The sequence below is a fragment of the Gobio gobio genome (assembly GCF_949357685.1).
Source record: "Gobio gobio genome assembly, chromosome: 21".
NCBI classification, from domain to species: domain Eukaryota; kingdom Metazoa; phylum Chordata; class Actinopteri; order Cypriniformes; family Gobionidae; genus Gobio; species Gobio gobio.
The window spans coordinates 14,929,545-14,944,941 of record NC_137117.1 but is presented as its reverse complement, the minus strand read 5'-3'; the positions used below and the strand labels follow the sequence as shown (position 1 = coordinate 14,944,941).

At 36.0% G+C, this 15,397-nt stretch overlaps 1 protein-coding gene across 6 annotated transcripts in view; it reads left to right on the top strand.

The window, feature by feature from the left end:
• The window catches only part of plekhg5b (pleckstrin homology domain containing, family G (with RhoGef domain) member 5b), a gene marked incomplete at its 3' end in the record, with an annotated part of 102,252 nt that overhangs the window by 48,467 nt on the left and 38,388 nt on the right, over positions 1-15,397 (top strand). For all 6 annotated transcript variants that reach the window (XM_079802888.1, XM_079802886.1, XM_079802890.1 and 3 more), the window contains 2 exons: positions 13,683-13,824; positions 14,997-15,096. In XM_079802888.1, the coding sequence (XP_079659014.1) occupies positions 13,683-13,824; positions 14,997-15,096 (242 nt within the window). The remainder of the gene's footprint in view (positions 1-13,682; positions 13,825-14,996; positions 15,097-15,397) is intronic.

Genomic DNA, 15,397 nt, shown 5'->3' with positions numbered 1-15,397 from the left:
ACTTTATGGGCCAGACGCTTGTTTTGGAGTCAACGGCTGTGGCAAGTATGGCAGCTCTCCGTCCAGAGGAGTCTGGTGCCGAAAACGAGCAACAGATCTGATTTCACTTCCTTCATTGGTCGTTTTCTCTATACGCACAGAAGCAAAGAAGTCAAAAGATGTTTGGCTGTGCATGGCTTCAGTTGCATAATTGCTCATTCGCGTAATTACTTAACCACACCATGTGTCTGGGTGTAGTTTGCAAACTAAAGAACTTATAACATGCAGTAACAAAATGCAGCGCTATTATCCATGCTTATATTTTATTGCCATGGTTCATATGATTTTTACATGTTAGAATGTGTCTGTTTGTTACTTTTATTTTAATCCATTTAAATCATAATAACGTCCATTGTGACACTTTTTCATGATTTTTTTTTTTTTGGCTATGCTTCAAGTTCACACCCAGTTCTGTTTTTCAATGACGTCCTCATAAGATATTATATAAATGGAAAAAAACAGCTGAGTCTTTAAGACTTCTAACAGCTGTAGCAGAACTCTTACTCACTCTAAATGGTTAGATTAGCGTAGTTAACTCTGTTCTGGATGGGTGTTTGACTGTTTGTCTTAGCTTGACAGATAACTGTATTTGGGTTGAACTCAAGAGGGATATGAATCAGTGTTTAATGAGTCTGAATGTATGTTTTGGTCTGTTGTGTTTAAGCAGCAACGTGTCACTGTTTATAGATGTCACAAGCATCAGACGGGAAATTCACGGTTGCGTGAGTTTGAATCAAGACGTTCAAAGCCCTATTCGGACGGTAATTGTTTCTCGTGGCGTCATAAGGTATTTTCATCATTGACCGGGACTAGTCAGTGATTTTATTGCCGTCTGAATTCATAATGTCAGTGTTTTTCTCCCACCACCCGAGTAAAAATCCCTGGCCTACTGTACCTACGTGTGGTAATTGAATTGCCGTCCCAATCCACATCTCTGAGTTTTCAAGAATATATCATTTCAAAATTCACCGTACGGTTGCGCTTCGCTGTCATTTGGATGCGTTTTAAAGATCTAGACTTTTATTACTGAAATGCTGGCAAGTATTTACAAGAGCAATATATTTCATCACCGCTCGAAAAATAAAAAGAATGAAAAGCACGTAAACATTTGAAATGGGACGTTATTACGACCGCAATTATATATGTTAAAATAACCGAGCAGCATTATGTTTACCTCATGTAAATTAGAGGCTGTATTAACTTATTTCCGCTTATTTCCATGTGGAATAAAATGACATCCTTTATTTTTGAGATAAAATACAAGACCGAAAACCAATTTAACCATAATGTGCATCCATCTTCCTCTTTTTAAACCGATTTAAATAATAATTAGGATATTATTTTCCTATTATTAAATTAAATATGCATTTATTCTTATTATACCAAGAATATGACATTTTATTTACAGCATACGATCATGTTATTGACCACGTGAGCAGGTCCACAAAACTCGCTCCTCCACCATGAATAAATCACCATCCGAATGCACAAGTTTTATCACTGAGGTGGCATGCAAAATCATTTTTACGGATTTCCATGTGAGAAACATTTACCGTCCGTATAGGACTTAAGGCTGTTTAGTGATTCAGACTGTTTTCTCACACTAATCACACCGTGATGCTTTTAGGGTTGGGCTGATTTTAAGCCTGGTTTTTAATCATCAGATTTTGTGCGTTTTAGAATCGTTCTGTTTATTAGTTAGTGAGTTAGTGTTTTCATTCAAAGTTAAAAACATGACTAAAAGTGCTGGATTACTTCACAGACGGAACTCGAGTCTAGCCTTGTTTACTTCAGTTGCCTCACATTTTTTTAAGCTAAGAAATGTAAAGTTTAAGCAAGCAGAACTTGCAGATTTTATTTTGTAAGTGCTCTAAATTTGAAATTCTCACACTTAACATTAATCTTGCATAAAAAAAACATTATATAACTTTGACACAACATTTTGGCATTTACTGTCCCTTTTGAATGACATGGCAAAGCATGCAGGGAAATTTAAACATTTACTAATACATTATTAAAATCTAAAGTATTTGTTAACTTTAGTTAATGCACCGTGCACTAACATGAACAACGAATTACTGTATTTTTATTAACTAACATTAGCAAGGATGAATAAATACTGTTACAAATGTATTGTTCATGGTTGGTTCAAGTTAGTTAATAGGCTACATATAATAGCCTATTAACAATAATACTAATAAATGAAGCCTTATTCTAGAGTGTTACCCTTAAAACTATAGCTTAACGTTTTAGTTTTCAGTTAAAGTTTATTTTATTTCAAGTAACAAAAAAGTAACAATTTTAGTTAACTATAAAACCCTTCCACAAACAATGTTCAAAAGCATTGATTTTATCAATCTGGTTCAGATTCAGCCCACTTTTGCCATATTTAAATGCAAAATGCATTGGAAGGTCAGTAAACGTGTCCTTATGTCGGAGGTTGAAATGATGGCAGTACATGTGAGATGTTTCGTAATTTATTGCACTGCAATGATGATTCAGTGATTTAGTTAGAATCTGAAGCTGTTGTCATAAGCAAGTTCGTTTCAGTTCTTGTTTGCCCTTTTGTCACAGACTCAAACTCGTGCCTCCCTAGTGAGCACCACAGCTCGATGATGGTCAGCCATGAATCCAGTTCCACATCTCATATGGTCAGGCTGGAGAACTATGGGAAGGTGTTGAAGAGCGTGTTGTTTGGGTGTGACCTTCACCAACGCCATTAATTACGCTTGTGCATTATCAATTGATTCCAGGTACTATATGTGCCGTCATATGACAGTGTGACGCGTTTGCCTATGCAATGTATGTGTATCACAGGTGTGCTTTTTACAAAATTTGCTCTGCAAGCTTTATTTGATGTTGCTCAATTTTGTAATGCCCCTCTGTTTGAGTTTCAGCATATCCTGTTACTCTGTTTAGAGTTCCTAATAGTTGACCAAGCTTGACTATTTGGCAACACTTTATTTTACAGTGTCCTTGTTACATATGTTACATGTACTTGCCATAGTAATAACAGTAAATTATGCATAATTGCATGCAACTAATGCTCAACCAAACCCTAATCCTACCCTAACCCAATAGAAAGTGCATGTAGTTAATCAATATTACTCAGTACTTAAATATATAATTACATTGTAACAATGACACCTTAAAATAAAGTGTTACCGACTATTCTTTTAAAATGTATTTAGCTTAGCTACACTTGTAGTTCATGCCTGCTAGCTTCGAGGTAATCCGCATACTGGAGTACTCCTAAAAGTTCACTTTTAACAAGGACTGTATGCATTTAAAATGTACTGTCTTTAGCTTTCAGGACACAAATATTGATGATTGGTGTTGCACTGCAAAAATTGTCCAATTAAATGCTCTCTAAAATGAGTGTCCCTCCCACTTCAACCTACGAGCCTGTAACAAGTCGTCTTTATGTGTCCTGTGATATAGCTGAGGACTATTTAATGATACGTTTTAATCTAATGATACGACTTATTTTTACAATCAAAATTGGGCAAAAAACCCAAACAACCCAACATGACCTGTAAAATGTTGGTGCAGTACAATTGTAACAACTGTGATTTTAGCATTTATTTTTATTATGCCATGTTGATACTAGACAAAATATAAAAATATTATGTGTAATAAAAGTTTTTTGTTGTGCTATTTTCCAGTCTTTTCCACAGTTCTTTGTTGCTCGCACATAATTTAATTCGCCCTTCCAAACGGCGAGGGCAAATTTTCTCGTGCAGCTTTCCATGAAAGGAGAGATTAAATGCTGACATGATTATCTGTGTGCGAAAGAGGGATGAAAATGCAGCGAGCTGTACATTTGAAAGGAACAGGTGCTCAGTTTTGTGGCAGACGGTTTAATCCTGCACTAAAGGGCACTGCACTTGACATTTGACCTGAAACTCTTCGCACTGTCTGCACGGCACCCTTTTCACCAGATACATACAGGAAAACATGCTCGCCACATACAGACCACAGGACCTGTTCACCATGGGTCCCCTTCACTCCAGGTCATCTTTGCAGATCGATGCTGATGAAATATAAAAACCCCTGATTTTTCATTAATGAAAAGCTTTTGCAAAGGCTTAATTGCTTGAAAGATTATTGAGGAGGAAATGAGGGCATGAAATTATTAAAGCCCACATAACGTCATAATCCTCAGATGAATGAGCTCTGATAAATGAGGGTGGTGGCTGCTATCGTTTTATCTGTCGTAATGAGGAGTGAAACACGTTGGGGTTTTTCAAGCCTTGCTATTTTGAGCTTTTTGTTAAAGGTACACAATGTAACCAGCGATGGAAAAAAAAAACATGCATTTTGCGGAAGAACATTGTTTTGCTTGTGCTTCGACTCTGTGTGACTATGCGGTTGAATATGACCCTTCACAATAGACGATAGACTTCGTTAGAGAGCTACATTTAGCTAAATTTATCTGTTCAATAAAACACCTTACTCACCTGTTGAGGCTTCGTTCACACTGAGAAACTTAGTGCTCAATTCTGATTTATTCCTCAGATCTGAATTTTTGTGTGTGTAGCTGTTTACATAGTTTTTTTTAAATATGCCCAATACATTTATGATACAAGCCCTCATGTTTTGCTTGCATTTAGAGCTGTCACTGTAATACTGAGTTCTGACACATCACTGTCCTTCACTGATTACCTTTCGCAACCGTCTTGATAACGTCGGTTATGTAAAATCTTTGAAGTGACTCCCACGATTGTTGAATGTTGATCTAGAGTGATGTAAAAGGCGCATGAATTCCTGTGACTGTTCGTAGTCACATTGCAAAACATCAGATCTGTATCAGATTTTGGTAAATTGGAAAAAAGGTGCAACGCTCACTCTTAAAGAAATCCAACTTTGTTGATTAAAGGTGGGGTAGGTAAGAATGATCTAAAACACTTTTGTCCAAATTTGTTTAAACTTTCTTTATATGTCAATACATAATTAAAATTTAAGTACTCTGAAAAAGAGAGTATAAAAATCGAGTGACTCTAGACTTTTTAATCTGCAATAAATACCGCTTATTATTTTTGTTCGGGCCGAAACAAGTGATTGGCTTGGGCGACTGTTACTCTCTCTCGCTACCACGGCTACCGCCGCTTTTGCTCCAGGATCTGCCCACATGCGCGCACCCCACTGTTGCCAAGTCGGGCTACTTCAAACACTGTTGCCGTGGGCTGTTTTTCATGTCCGCGGGTTGAAGCAACCCCAATTATGTGATATTTTGCCCCGGGACTTGAAAATTTTAGCAGGCAGCCCTACCAAAAAGACACATATTTTACCCCCCAAACGCAAATTTTTACCGGAGAAACATTGTTGTTGATTTTGTTGTGAAAACATGGCAACCCTGGCGCACCAGTTTGATTTGAGTTCAAGAGGCTGTATTTCTGCTGGACAGGTAATCTTTCATTTTGATTATAAATGTTTTTGGTTTATGTTTTCATGTCTCACTAGCACACGTAGCTGCCTAATATAGCTAACATAACATTACTTAGCTTAAAGTTACAATGTTATACACTTAGCAAACCATTTGTAGAGATGATAAATACTCAATATGCCTAGCTCAAGTTGATCGTTGTCGTGTTGAATTTCGCAAAATGTAACTTTAGATAACAAAATGCATGTGTAAAAGCTAGTACACCGCATCCAGGAACTTTTTTTAGAACTAAGTTAGCTTTAGCTACTACCCTCTGTCTAAACTCTTTTACCATGTTCACCGGGAACTTTACCTGCATGTTTATTTCGGCCCTTGGTTTGTTTTTATATACTCTACCAATGTTTACTGATGTTTTTATCTTGTATCTGTGTGTGTCGTAGACACTGTGTTGTGTGTGTATTTTAAACTTTACCAGTATCGTTATTCTAGCTTGAGAGTGAGTACTAAAAGACATCTTATTTGTTTATATTCATAATGATAAAGTTAGATTTTTTTATTACATGTGATTCTGACATGATGTCACTACATGCACTTCTTCTCCGCTCGCCTCAGGTAAATAATGCGTCTTTCAGCTGAGCTGATCGTGGTCGGCGTGGCGCGTTCATGTGTTTTGGGGGCGTGGCTTTGGGAAGAGCCCAGAAGGGAGAAGGTGGAGTGAATGGAAATAATGAGCTGTCTTTAAAACAGTCGTGAGAGGTCTACAGACACTCAATTTATATACTTTCTTTTTCTGAGTACTTACGTTTTAATTATGTATTGATATATAAAGAAAGTTTAAACAAATTTGGAAAAAAAAGTTTTTTAACCAAATCCCACCTACCCTACCTTTTAAAAGATGTGACGTTTTGGCCATTGTCAAGGCCTTCATCAGACATATTGATTTTGAATCAATAAAGTTCTTCAAGAGTGAATGTTGCACTAACAGAGCAATCGCACCAGGGTTCAATTTAATCTAACCAAATAAATGTGAACACACCCTTAAAACGCTCTCTCCGCATCACTTTTACAACAATTCATATCCCTCAGTTCTCATCATATCTGAAAAGCCAAGCTAATGTTGATTCTTGTTTTATTACAAGCTCTGCTGCATTCTCTTTTTGCCCGCAGACTCTCTTCTGTTTGGCGTTTGTTTAAAATGGGTGATTCAACCTTTCTCGCTCGTTGTGACAAATAACCTACGCCACTCCAAAACCAGACACACGTCTATATTTACGTATATGACGAGACACGCACGTACACAATTTCCCTTGAAAACCATCTCAACAGGTCTAAAATACAAACTCTTTTATAATAGGCTTACCATAGTGAATCAGAGTAAGACAAAAACACGTTTTGGAAGATTAATTGATGTATCGACTCATTATTTAAATTGTTAATTTTGAACCAAAAAAGTTACATGGTGTACCTTCAACTAAATACATTTTTAATGTTTGTTGTGAGTGTGTAATATTTAAGAGTGGTGCCACGTGTCCCTGAATTCGATAAGCCCCTCTGGACACTTGTGTGTGTTCACAGCTGTCTGTTTCTCTCTGCTGTTCACTTACATTCACCTCCACACTCCAAACACTTTGCCCCTTCCTGAGGCCCATGGGTAATCCTGCACAACTTCAAAATCAGACAGCCTACACACATACACACACATTCAGCTGTCCTTGGCTTTGATCCCTGTCTGAGGGTCCCTTAATTGCCCAACTGTTGGGTCAGCGCGTAACATGCTTGAAGTCTATTGATTTAGCTGTTTCAGAAAGACTCAACTGTGTGCGTTTGTAAAGCAAATCTTAAAATGAATATCCATTTTTCATAATGTGCATTATAATGTTTATGATGCCTAAATTCGCTTTGAGTGATGATTGTAGGTTTAGTTTTGTTGTAGTTTTTTTTTTTTTTTTTACATTTTAGACAAAATATTGTAGGTATTATAGGTGTGCTCCATATGTGAGGTTGTTTCAAACAATCAACAACATGATTCCAAGATAACCACATTTTAGCTAAATTTCCAGAATGCACCACGTCCCATTGGAAAAAAAAAACATCATTGTGTTTTACAGTGTCATATTTTTAGCTTAGACTGTACTAAATATGAAAAAATATATTGGAATCAGTGTTGTTTTTAGCATTATTTAAATACTATTATGATATTTATTCACATTGTTAAAGGAACATGCCAACTTTTTTAGCTTATTTACCATATCCCCCAGAGTTAGATAAATCCATACATACCATTCTCATCTCAGTACGAGCCATAACTCTGTCTGACGCACCCACCACTAGCCTAGCTTAGCACAAAGACTGGAGGTAAATGGCTTCAGCTAGCCTACTGCACAATAAGTGACAAAATAACACCAACATTTTCCTATTTACATGTTGTGATGTGTATAGTTACACCGTGTACTAAGAGTAAGACCAATGGAAAATGATGTACTGCAGCAAAGTTCCTTGATTATTACACAGGAAAAGAGAGAGAAGTAGATGGAGCCGTTTACCTCCAGTCTTTGTGCTAAGCTAGGCTAGCGGTGGATTCGTCAGACAGAGCTATGGCATGCACGGAGATGAGAATGGTGTGTATGGACTTCTCTAACTCTGGGGGATATGGTGAATAAGCTAAAGTCCCAAAAAATCGGTGTGTTCCTTTAATTATCTTTTAATTTTATATAAATTATCATTTTCATTTTAGTTTACATTTTAGTAATTTTATGCGTTTTTGTAATTTGTTTCTTTCTATTTTTATTACCGTTTTAGTTAGTTAGTTAGTTAGCTAGTTAGTTAAAGTTAGTTCTCTCATATGTGTACAAGCACCTACCCATATAAATAAATATACCTCAATGCCTTAATTAAGAATTTGGTTCAACACAGTCACCGCCAAAGGGACAAATGATCTTTTGTATATTTTCTTTTTGGCCCGCGGTACGCGCAGCCTGCGCCCCAAAGGGAGGGCCTCAAAGCAAAAATGGAGCGGATGGGTTTGGTCAGAAAATACTGCAATTGCCTTTCTTTCCATAAAACGTGAGAACAGCTCTTGTATTGTACTCTGTTTCTGGCCGATATTCTTATTTGCTTCATTAATTACTCGTCAATATATTTTTCTGCCTTATCGCTAAATTTCCATACAATGAAATGATGTTATATGTTAAAATACTTTCAATAATTGATCTATAAGTTTTAGTAATCTCATTTATTTCAATTAGTTGGTAAGGCAACATTTAAAATAAAAAAAAATCTAACGTTTTACATTTTAAGTTTTATCATCAAATATTTATATATTTTATTTTTGTTCATCTTTATTTAAATGTTTTTATTTGATAATGTTTTTATATAAAGTTAGTTAGCAATAACACTGCTTGGAATCAACTGATGTCGAGTGTTTTAGTGCACTTCCTAGTTGTGTGATGTGAGTAACCATTTCGAGCCACCATGTCAAATCAGTAGTATGCCGTTTTTGAAGGGAGCTGCCTAAGTAGGTAGTAGACAGTGAGAAAGCTCACTTGGACCAAAGCTAGTCTTGTTTACTTACAAGTTTCACCTCAACTTTCTCTTATCATCTCTCCCCTGTGAATACGTGATCGCACTTCTCATGTCACTGCCCCGGGGTCAGGTTCACACTCTCAGTTCATCCATAAACGGCGATGAGTCCCGTTCTCCTTCAGACATATGTGCCGAAACTCGTCAGAGAACACTAGTCCCTACCGGTGATTCAGCTCGGCTCTCCAAACTCCTGACAGCACAGAAAAAGCCACCAGTTGTCATAGCAGCGGCTCATGACAAACACACAGTTACGTGAGTATACACAGGCTGTTCAGTTGACCGCTCTGCAGGAAGTTTTACTCTAAAGAGGAATGACCTGTCGGCTTTTCTCTTATAATCATTCATAATCCCCACTATAAAAACTCTGTGCTGTAGTTGTTGTGTGTGGGTTAGATCACTCTTCTTCACTGTCTACATGTATTTGTATATTATATGTTTATTCTGCTATATCATTCTCATTTCATTTGTGAGACATTTTTGTGGAGTACAGAATTGTTTTATTTGTGTTTTATTTTATTTTTTAGCAGACCTCAGGGAATCCCTTGACCTAAATTTGAAAACCTTTTCCGTAAAGAATGCAATGCCCATGGAGAACAAAATGTAGTTTTTTTCCCCCCTATAATATGTGCCCATTAATATTCCACGTTTTGTCTACTTAATAGCCTTTCAAAGTACTGTATTGCTCCGAAGATAAGATGCCCCCCCCCAAACTTTTTCAAGATGTGCCTTTTTGAGGAAAAAAATGCTTTTATTTGACAATCTTTTTTTATACTGCATATTTTTCATATTTACATTTTTTTTTATTGAAAGTATCGAAAATACTGGTAAAATGTACCATCGATCACATTTAACAATAAACACTTTTTTGGCATACAATAAAAATAACCTGTAGCCAATCCCTGCCCAATGATAACAATTAGGCTATCAAGATTCAAGATTTCAAGATTCAAGAGTTTTATTTGTCACATACACAGTTATATACACAATATACAACTGGCAGTGAAATGTAAACAGGTCCGCTCCATGGACAGTGCAAATAACAGTTACAAGAAATTAAAATAGAAATAGAATAAAATTAGAATAAAAAGTATTAACATAAGTAGAATTATAAATAAATCAAGTAAAAGATAAAAATAGGAAATAAGATAAAAATAAAAATATAAAAAAATATGTGGATATGATAAGTGAGATAAACTGTAGACTTAAAAATAAGTGGTTAACATAAAATATATAATATGTATATATAAAGAAGTATAATGTGCAAGGTTTATTACAGGTTGTTACGCAGTAACAATAGGAACGTAAAGTGCAGTGCAATTGCAGTATGTGGATGTTAATGTTAAAAAACTGTATGTTTAGTTTATCCATCTCATAATGAAAACCATGTAGCCTACCAAAATTTCATTAGCAGTAGAAGTGAAATCTGGGTACCGTCTGACGTTTTAAAATCACGTATGGGGGATATTTGGTCCAGCAATGCACGCAAACATGAGTTTTATTTGACTGTTTGCGTTTTTAAGACTCTTTTTTGCGCTTGCAATTTTCTAACATTACTCTGACACGCCATATTTCCTGGCACACTCGTTGTACGCATATTTGGCGACACCTATTGTTGCGCATTATTGAAATGAAAAGTCTAGACCCAGAATATAAGACGAAACGTTTTTTTTATATTTTTGAGAAAAACTGCCCTCTTATATTCAGAACAATACGATATACTCCATTTGGTAGTGCGCACAAAGACAGGAGGTCGACACACGCGCTCTAGAAAGTTTCATCTTTGTCCAGTGTCTGTGCTGTTTTTCTCCTGAAGTCATGACCGATAAAAATGTCTTTGTATTTCTTAACTAAACTTAATACTTTCTCATAACCCCCTCATACAAGCTCTTGTCAATGCGGGCGTCTGTTGTTGTTGCATTCGCCCCGATTTTGTTGTCGTTCCATCTCTTTAGTTTCATTTTCTACTGTGAAACAATGGCCTGGGCTGGTGTTCCCACTTTGTGCGCAAAACAAATTCAGTGTGCATGTGCGAACTACTAAATTTGTGTCACGCACAATATACTCAGACACTTGCATATTCGTAAAAGCCAAAGTATACTTTGGACTTAAAGCTACACTGTGTAACTTTTTTAGTTTATTCTTAGCTAAAAACACTTAGTTCTTTCAAAAATATATGTGCTCATTAATGTATATTTACTTCTTTCAAGTAATAAAGTATTCTCGTAAGTTTATAATATGCCATTGAAAATACATACGGGTAATGGGTTCGAATGCGGGTCGCCATGTTGCCCCTCCATCTTGAAAGTACATCAGCCAAAGAGGGACATACCCGTGAATTCAAGCTTTTCCTTTCGCGTTTTAACACTCGATGGCACCGTGTCGAATGTGGACGAGGTCGAACTGGAAGCCATATTAATCTTGGACTAAATCGGCCACCGTAGGAGTTAAAACGAAATCGGTATTGAGAGGAACAGAAACTAATATTCACTGGATGGTCATATACCTTTTAACCGCTAGATGGGGGAAAATATCACACAGTGTAGCTTTAAGAATGGACCAATGTTTAAAGGGATGTTGTTCCAAACCTGTATGAATTTCTTTCTTCTACTGAACACAAAAGAAGATATTTTGAAGAATATGGTTAACTAAACATTCACTTTATTATTGAAGTCAATAGGGGCTGTCAACTGTTTGGTCAGACATCCTTCAAAATATCTTCTTTTGTGTTCAGCAGAAGAAAGAAATTCATGCAGGTTTGGAACAACTTGAGGGTGAGAATTTAAATTTTTCTGGTGAACTATCCCTTTAAATTTGTTCCGCGCTAAAGTGATTTGTGTGGTCACATTGAAACCATATTTGACCATTAATGCCCTTAAAGCTGTCATAAAGCTGTCACGGCTTTGCACAAAGTCCCAACAAGCCCTTGAATCTGAAAAACATGAAAGTACACCTAACCTAATTGTGGTCATTGTGGTAGACCATGTCATGCCTATTACAGACAACAAGACCCATTTAAAAGCAAGCTCTATTTAAAAACTTTCTGCCTTTTTTTCCTCGGGGTAGAACCCTTTTGAGGTGGAGTCCAGTCTGAGAAAGAGATGAGCCCAATCTAATCTCCACCGCCCCATCAGAAGGGTTCGTGAGAGTGCACAGCAGATGATTAGCTCCTCAGATTAGAGGGGCTTTGGACATCTGAAGACTGATTTGGTTGTTGGGGAAGACCAGGACTACCCTAAAACTGCCCTGCCCCCATGAGCGCTTAACCTGACTAGACACCAAGGGGGTGGATTAATTGGACATCTTGTTGGGTCTTTGGGGGGGAGGGGATGAATTGAGACCCTTCCATGCGGTTTAGGGGTGTGTGGCAGTACTGAAGTGCTGTTCTTTGCCGCCATGGACCGCCGTCCATGGATGCCCACGGATGGGGCGTCCTGTACACATCCCATGACGTGGAAGGTAAGAGCAGGGGACGATTGACTGATTGCTATTTTTTCAATATGAGTCATTTCGGACTCGGAGGGATTTGGATTAAGCTTGAGTAGGTGTGGCAGTCGATGCTTTTATATAAAACCGCAAGGGTGTATATGAACCTGAAACCTTGTTGTGGTTCTTGGTTGAATCCGTTTTTGAGATCCGCTAAGGAAGAATGGAGCTTTTCTCAAGGACTTGAACTCTTCAGAGCTGTCTTGTCTCAAATTAGATGATTCACATGACTCTTTGTGGATGTGCACATGCTTGTTTTTGCTACGTGTTGTCAAAAACAAGGCCACCATTGGCCTTGTTTTGGTAGATTTTTGCTTTTTGCCATGCCTAAATTGTTTGAATCTTTACAGCGTACAACTATCCAAACGTGACGTCATACCTGGGACGTACAATTTTCGTCTGATATTATTGCTATATATGGACAATTGTTCAAATGTCAGGGGTCAGTAAGATTTCTTTGGAGGAAATTAATACTTTAAGCAAGTATGCTTTAATGGCAGTAAAGACATTTACAGTATAATGTTTCAAAATATTAAATATATCTCAAATAAAGGCTGTTCTTTTGAACTTTAACACAAACATTAAGCAGCACAACTGTTTTCAACATTGATAATACTAATAAAAATTGTTTCTTGAGCAGAAAATCTGAATGATCATGTGACCTGAAGACTGGGGGAATACTGTTTTTACTGTGTTTTTGATCAAATACAGCCTTAGTGAGCTAAAACAGTAAAAACACATGGTACTACAAAAATGGTAATGGTAAATTATATCACAAACAAAAAACTACAATGCTATTGCAACATGTACCATTGCATTCTTGAACTATGTAAATAAATACTATAGTACATGAATTATCTTGCCATGTAGAGTATATATTTGTGGTATTACGCTGTGAGCCACCTACTGTACCATGGTTATTTCGACAGTAAAGGATGTGTCCTAATTCTAAACCATTTTCCTCTGTGTTTTTGGGATTGGTTTGGGGTGTAAACGATGACCTTTAGCCGTGTGTGTACAGCTGTGTGTCTAAGAGACAGTTCAACACCTAGACTCAGACAGTGACTTCAGCTTGCAGAAGCAACTATGACTATTTTTTTTTTGTGGTGTGGTGAAGTGAAATTAACCTGACCTCGAGTGACTCAAAGATTCTCCTCACAACGTCTGATGATTTCTCTCTCTGTTCCTGTAGGTGTGTCATCACCCAGACTGTCAGGAACTGAACGGTAAAAGCCCCCTGCACCTGTGTGAGTCATGTGATTCTCGCTGTCACCTGGATGAGTCTGACAGCATGCACTTTGACAGGCATCCCCGCTTTGACTTACAACCACAAGGTAAACACACTTGTTGCTCTGTGACAAACAGGTTTATGCTGCTTTGTACAAATGAGTCTCATTCAAAAACACCTGTGGATTGAATGCTAGGTTCATTTGTACAATCAGTAACTACCATTCAAATTCAATAAATCAATCCCTCATCAACAGATGCCTGATAAAATAAGTTAAAAAAAAGAAAATTGGTTTCATACTTTGAAAAAAGAGAGGTTTTTTTTTTAGGGCTGTCAAAAGATTAATCGCGATTAATCGCATCCAAAATAAAAGTTTGTGTTTACATAATATATGTGTGTGTACTCTGTTAATTATTATTTATATATAAATACACAAACAAGCATATATATATTTAAGAAAAAAATATTATTTTTATATATAAAACATTTATATTTATATATATATTATAGATTATATAAATGTATATCAAATATTTCTTAAATATATACATGAATGTGTGTCTATTTATATATAAATAATAATTAACAGAGTACACACACATATATTATGTAAACACAAACTTTTATTTTGGATGCGATTAATCACGATTAATCTTTTGACAGCCCTAGTTTTTTTTTATTAAAATAAATGAATTATAAAATACTTAAATACTTTATATTTTTATACTTTTAATACTTTTATATATATTTTTATAAATACTTACTTATACTTATGTATTTTTATTTTATATTTATCTTTTTGATCTTGAACAACTCTGTTTATCAAATAAAATATATATAATAAAATAAAAAATTGCACATCTTCACCATTTTTTTGTGAAAATAATCGATTTATTATTATGAAGCAGTGTTATTTTAGTTTTATTCATATTTTGAATGAGCTTTTATTTATATAGTTTTTTTTTGTTTTGATGTTAGTTTTCGTTTAACTTTTAGCCATTTCGTTCTGTTGTTTTTATTGGATATTTTTATTTAAATATTGCTATTTAAGTTTAATTTATTTTTATATCGGTTTTAGTTTTTTTTAATATTTAATATTTTTAGTGCTTCAACTTATTTTAGTTTATTTGCCAAGACAACATTTCAAAGTTTTTCAACTAATTTTTCTATTTTATTTCAGTCAACAGAAATGTTTTAATAGTTTTAGTTACGATAATAACCATGTCTATAAAGAGTGAAGATTGTGAGATCAGACTTGTGTAAAATCTGTGTCGTCAGGTTCTATCCTGGCGCGGAATGTGTCGACGCGTTCCTGTCCGCCTCGCACGAGCCCCCCTTCAGACCTAGAGGAAGACGAGGAAGGAAGCACTGAGCGAGGGTCGGTGATCCATAACCTTTATACAACATTCAAATAATCATATGGAATCTTACAGCCCGAACACACGAAAAGTGGCACCAAACAAAGTAATGCAAAAAATGTTTTGCATGAAACCATTTATATCAAGCGGAAGTGCATGAAACCTGAACAAAAGTGAAATACACACGGTTAATCTGAAATCGATCAATAGAAATATAATACTTAGGCTGCATGATGAATTGAAATAATACAACTGAAATCTTTATATGGCTTCCTGAGATTGTCAAATTGTAAAGGCTGCGATTTAATTAAATATATGCGC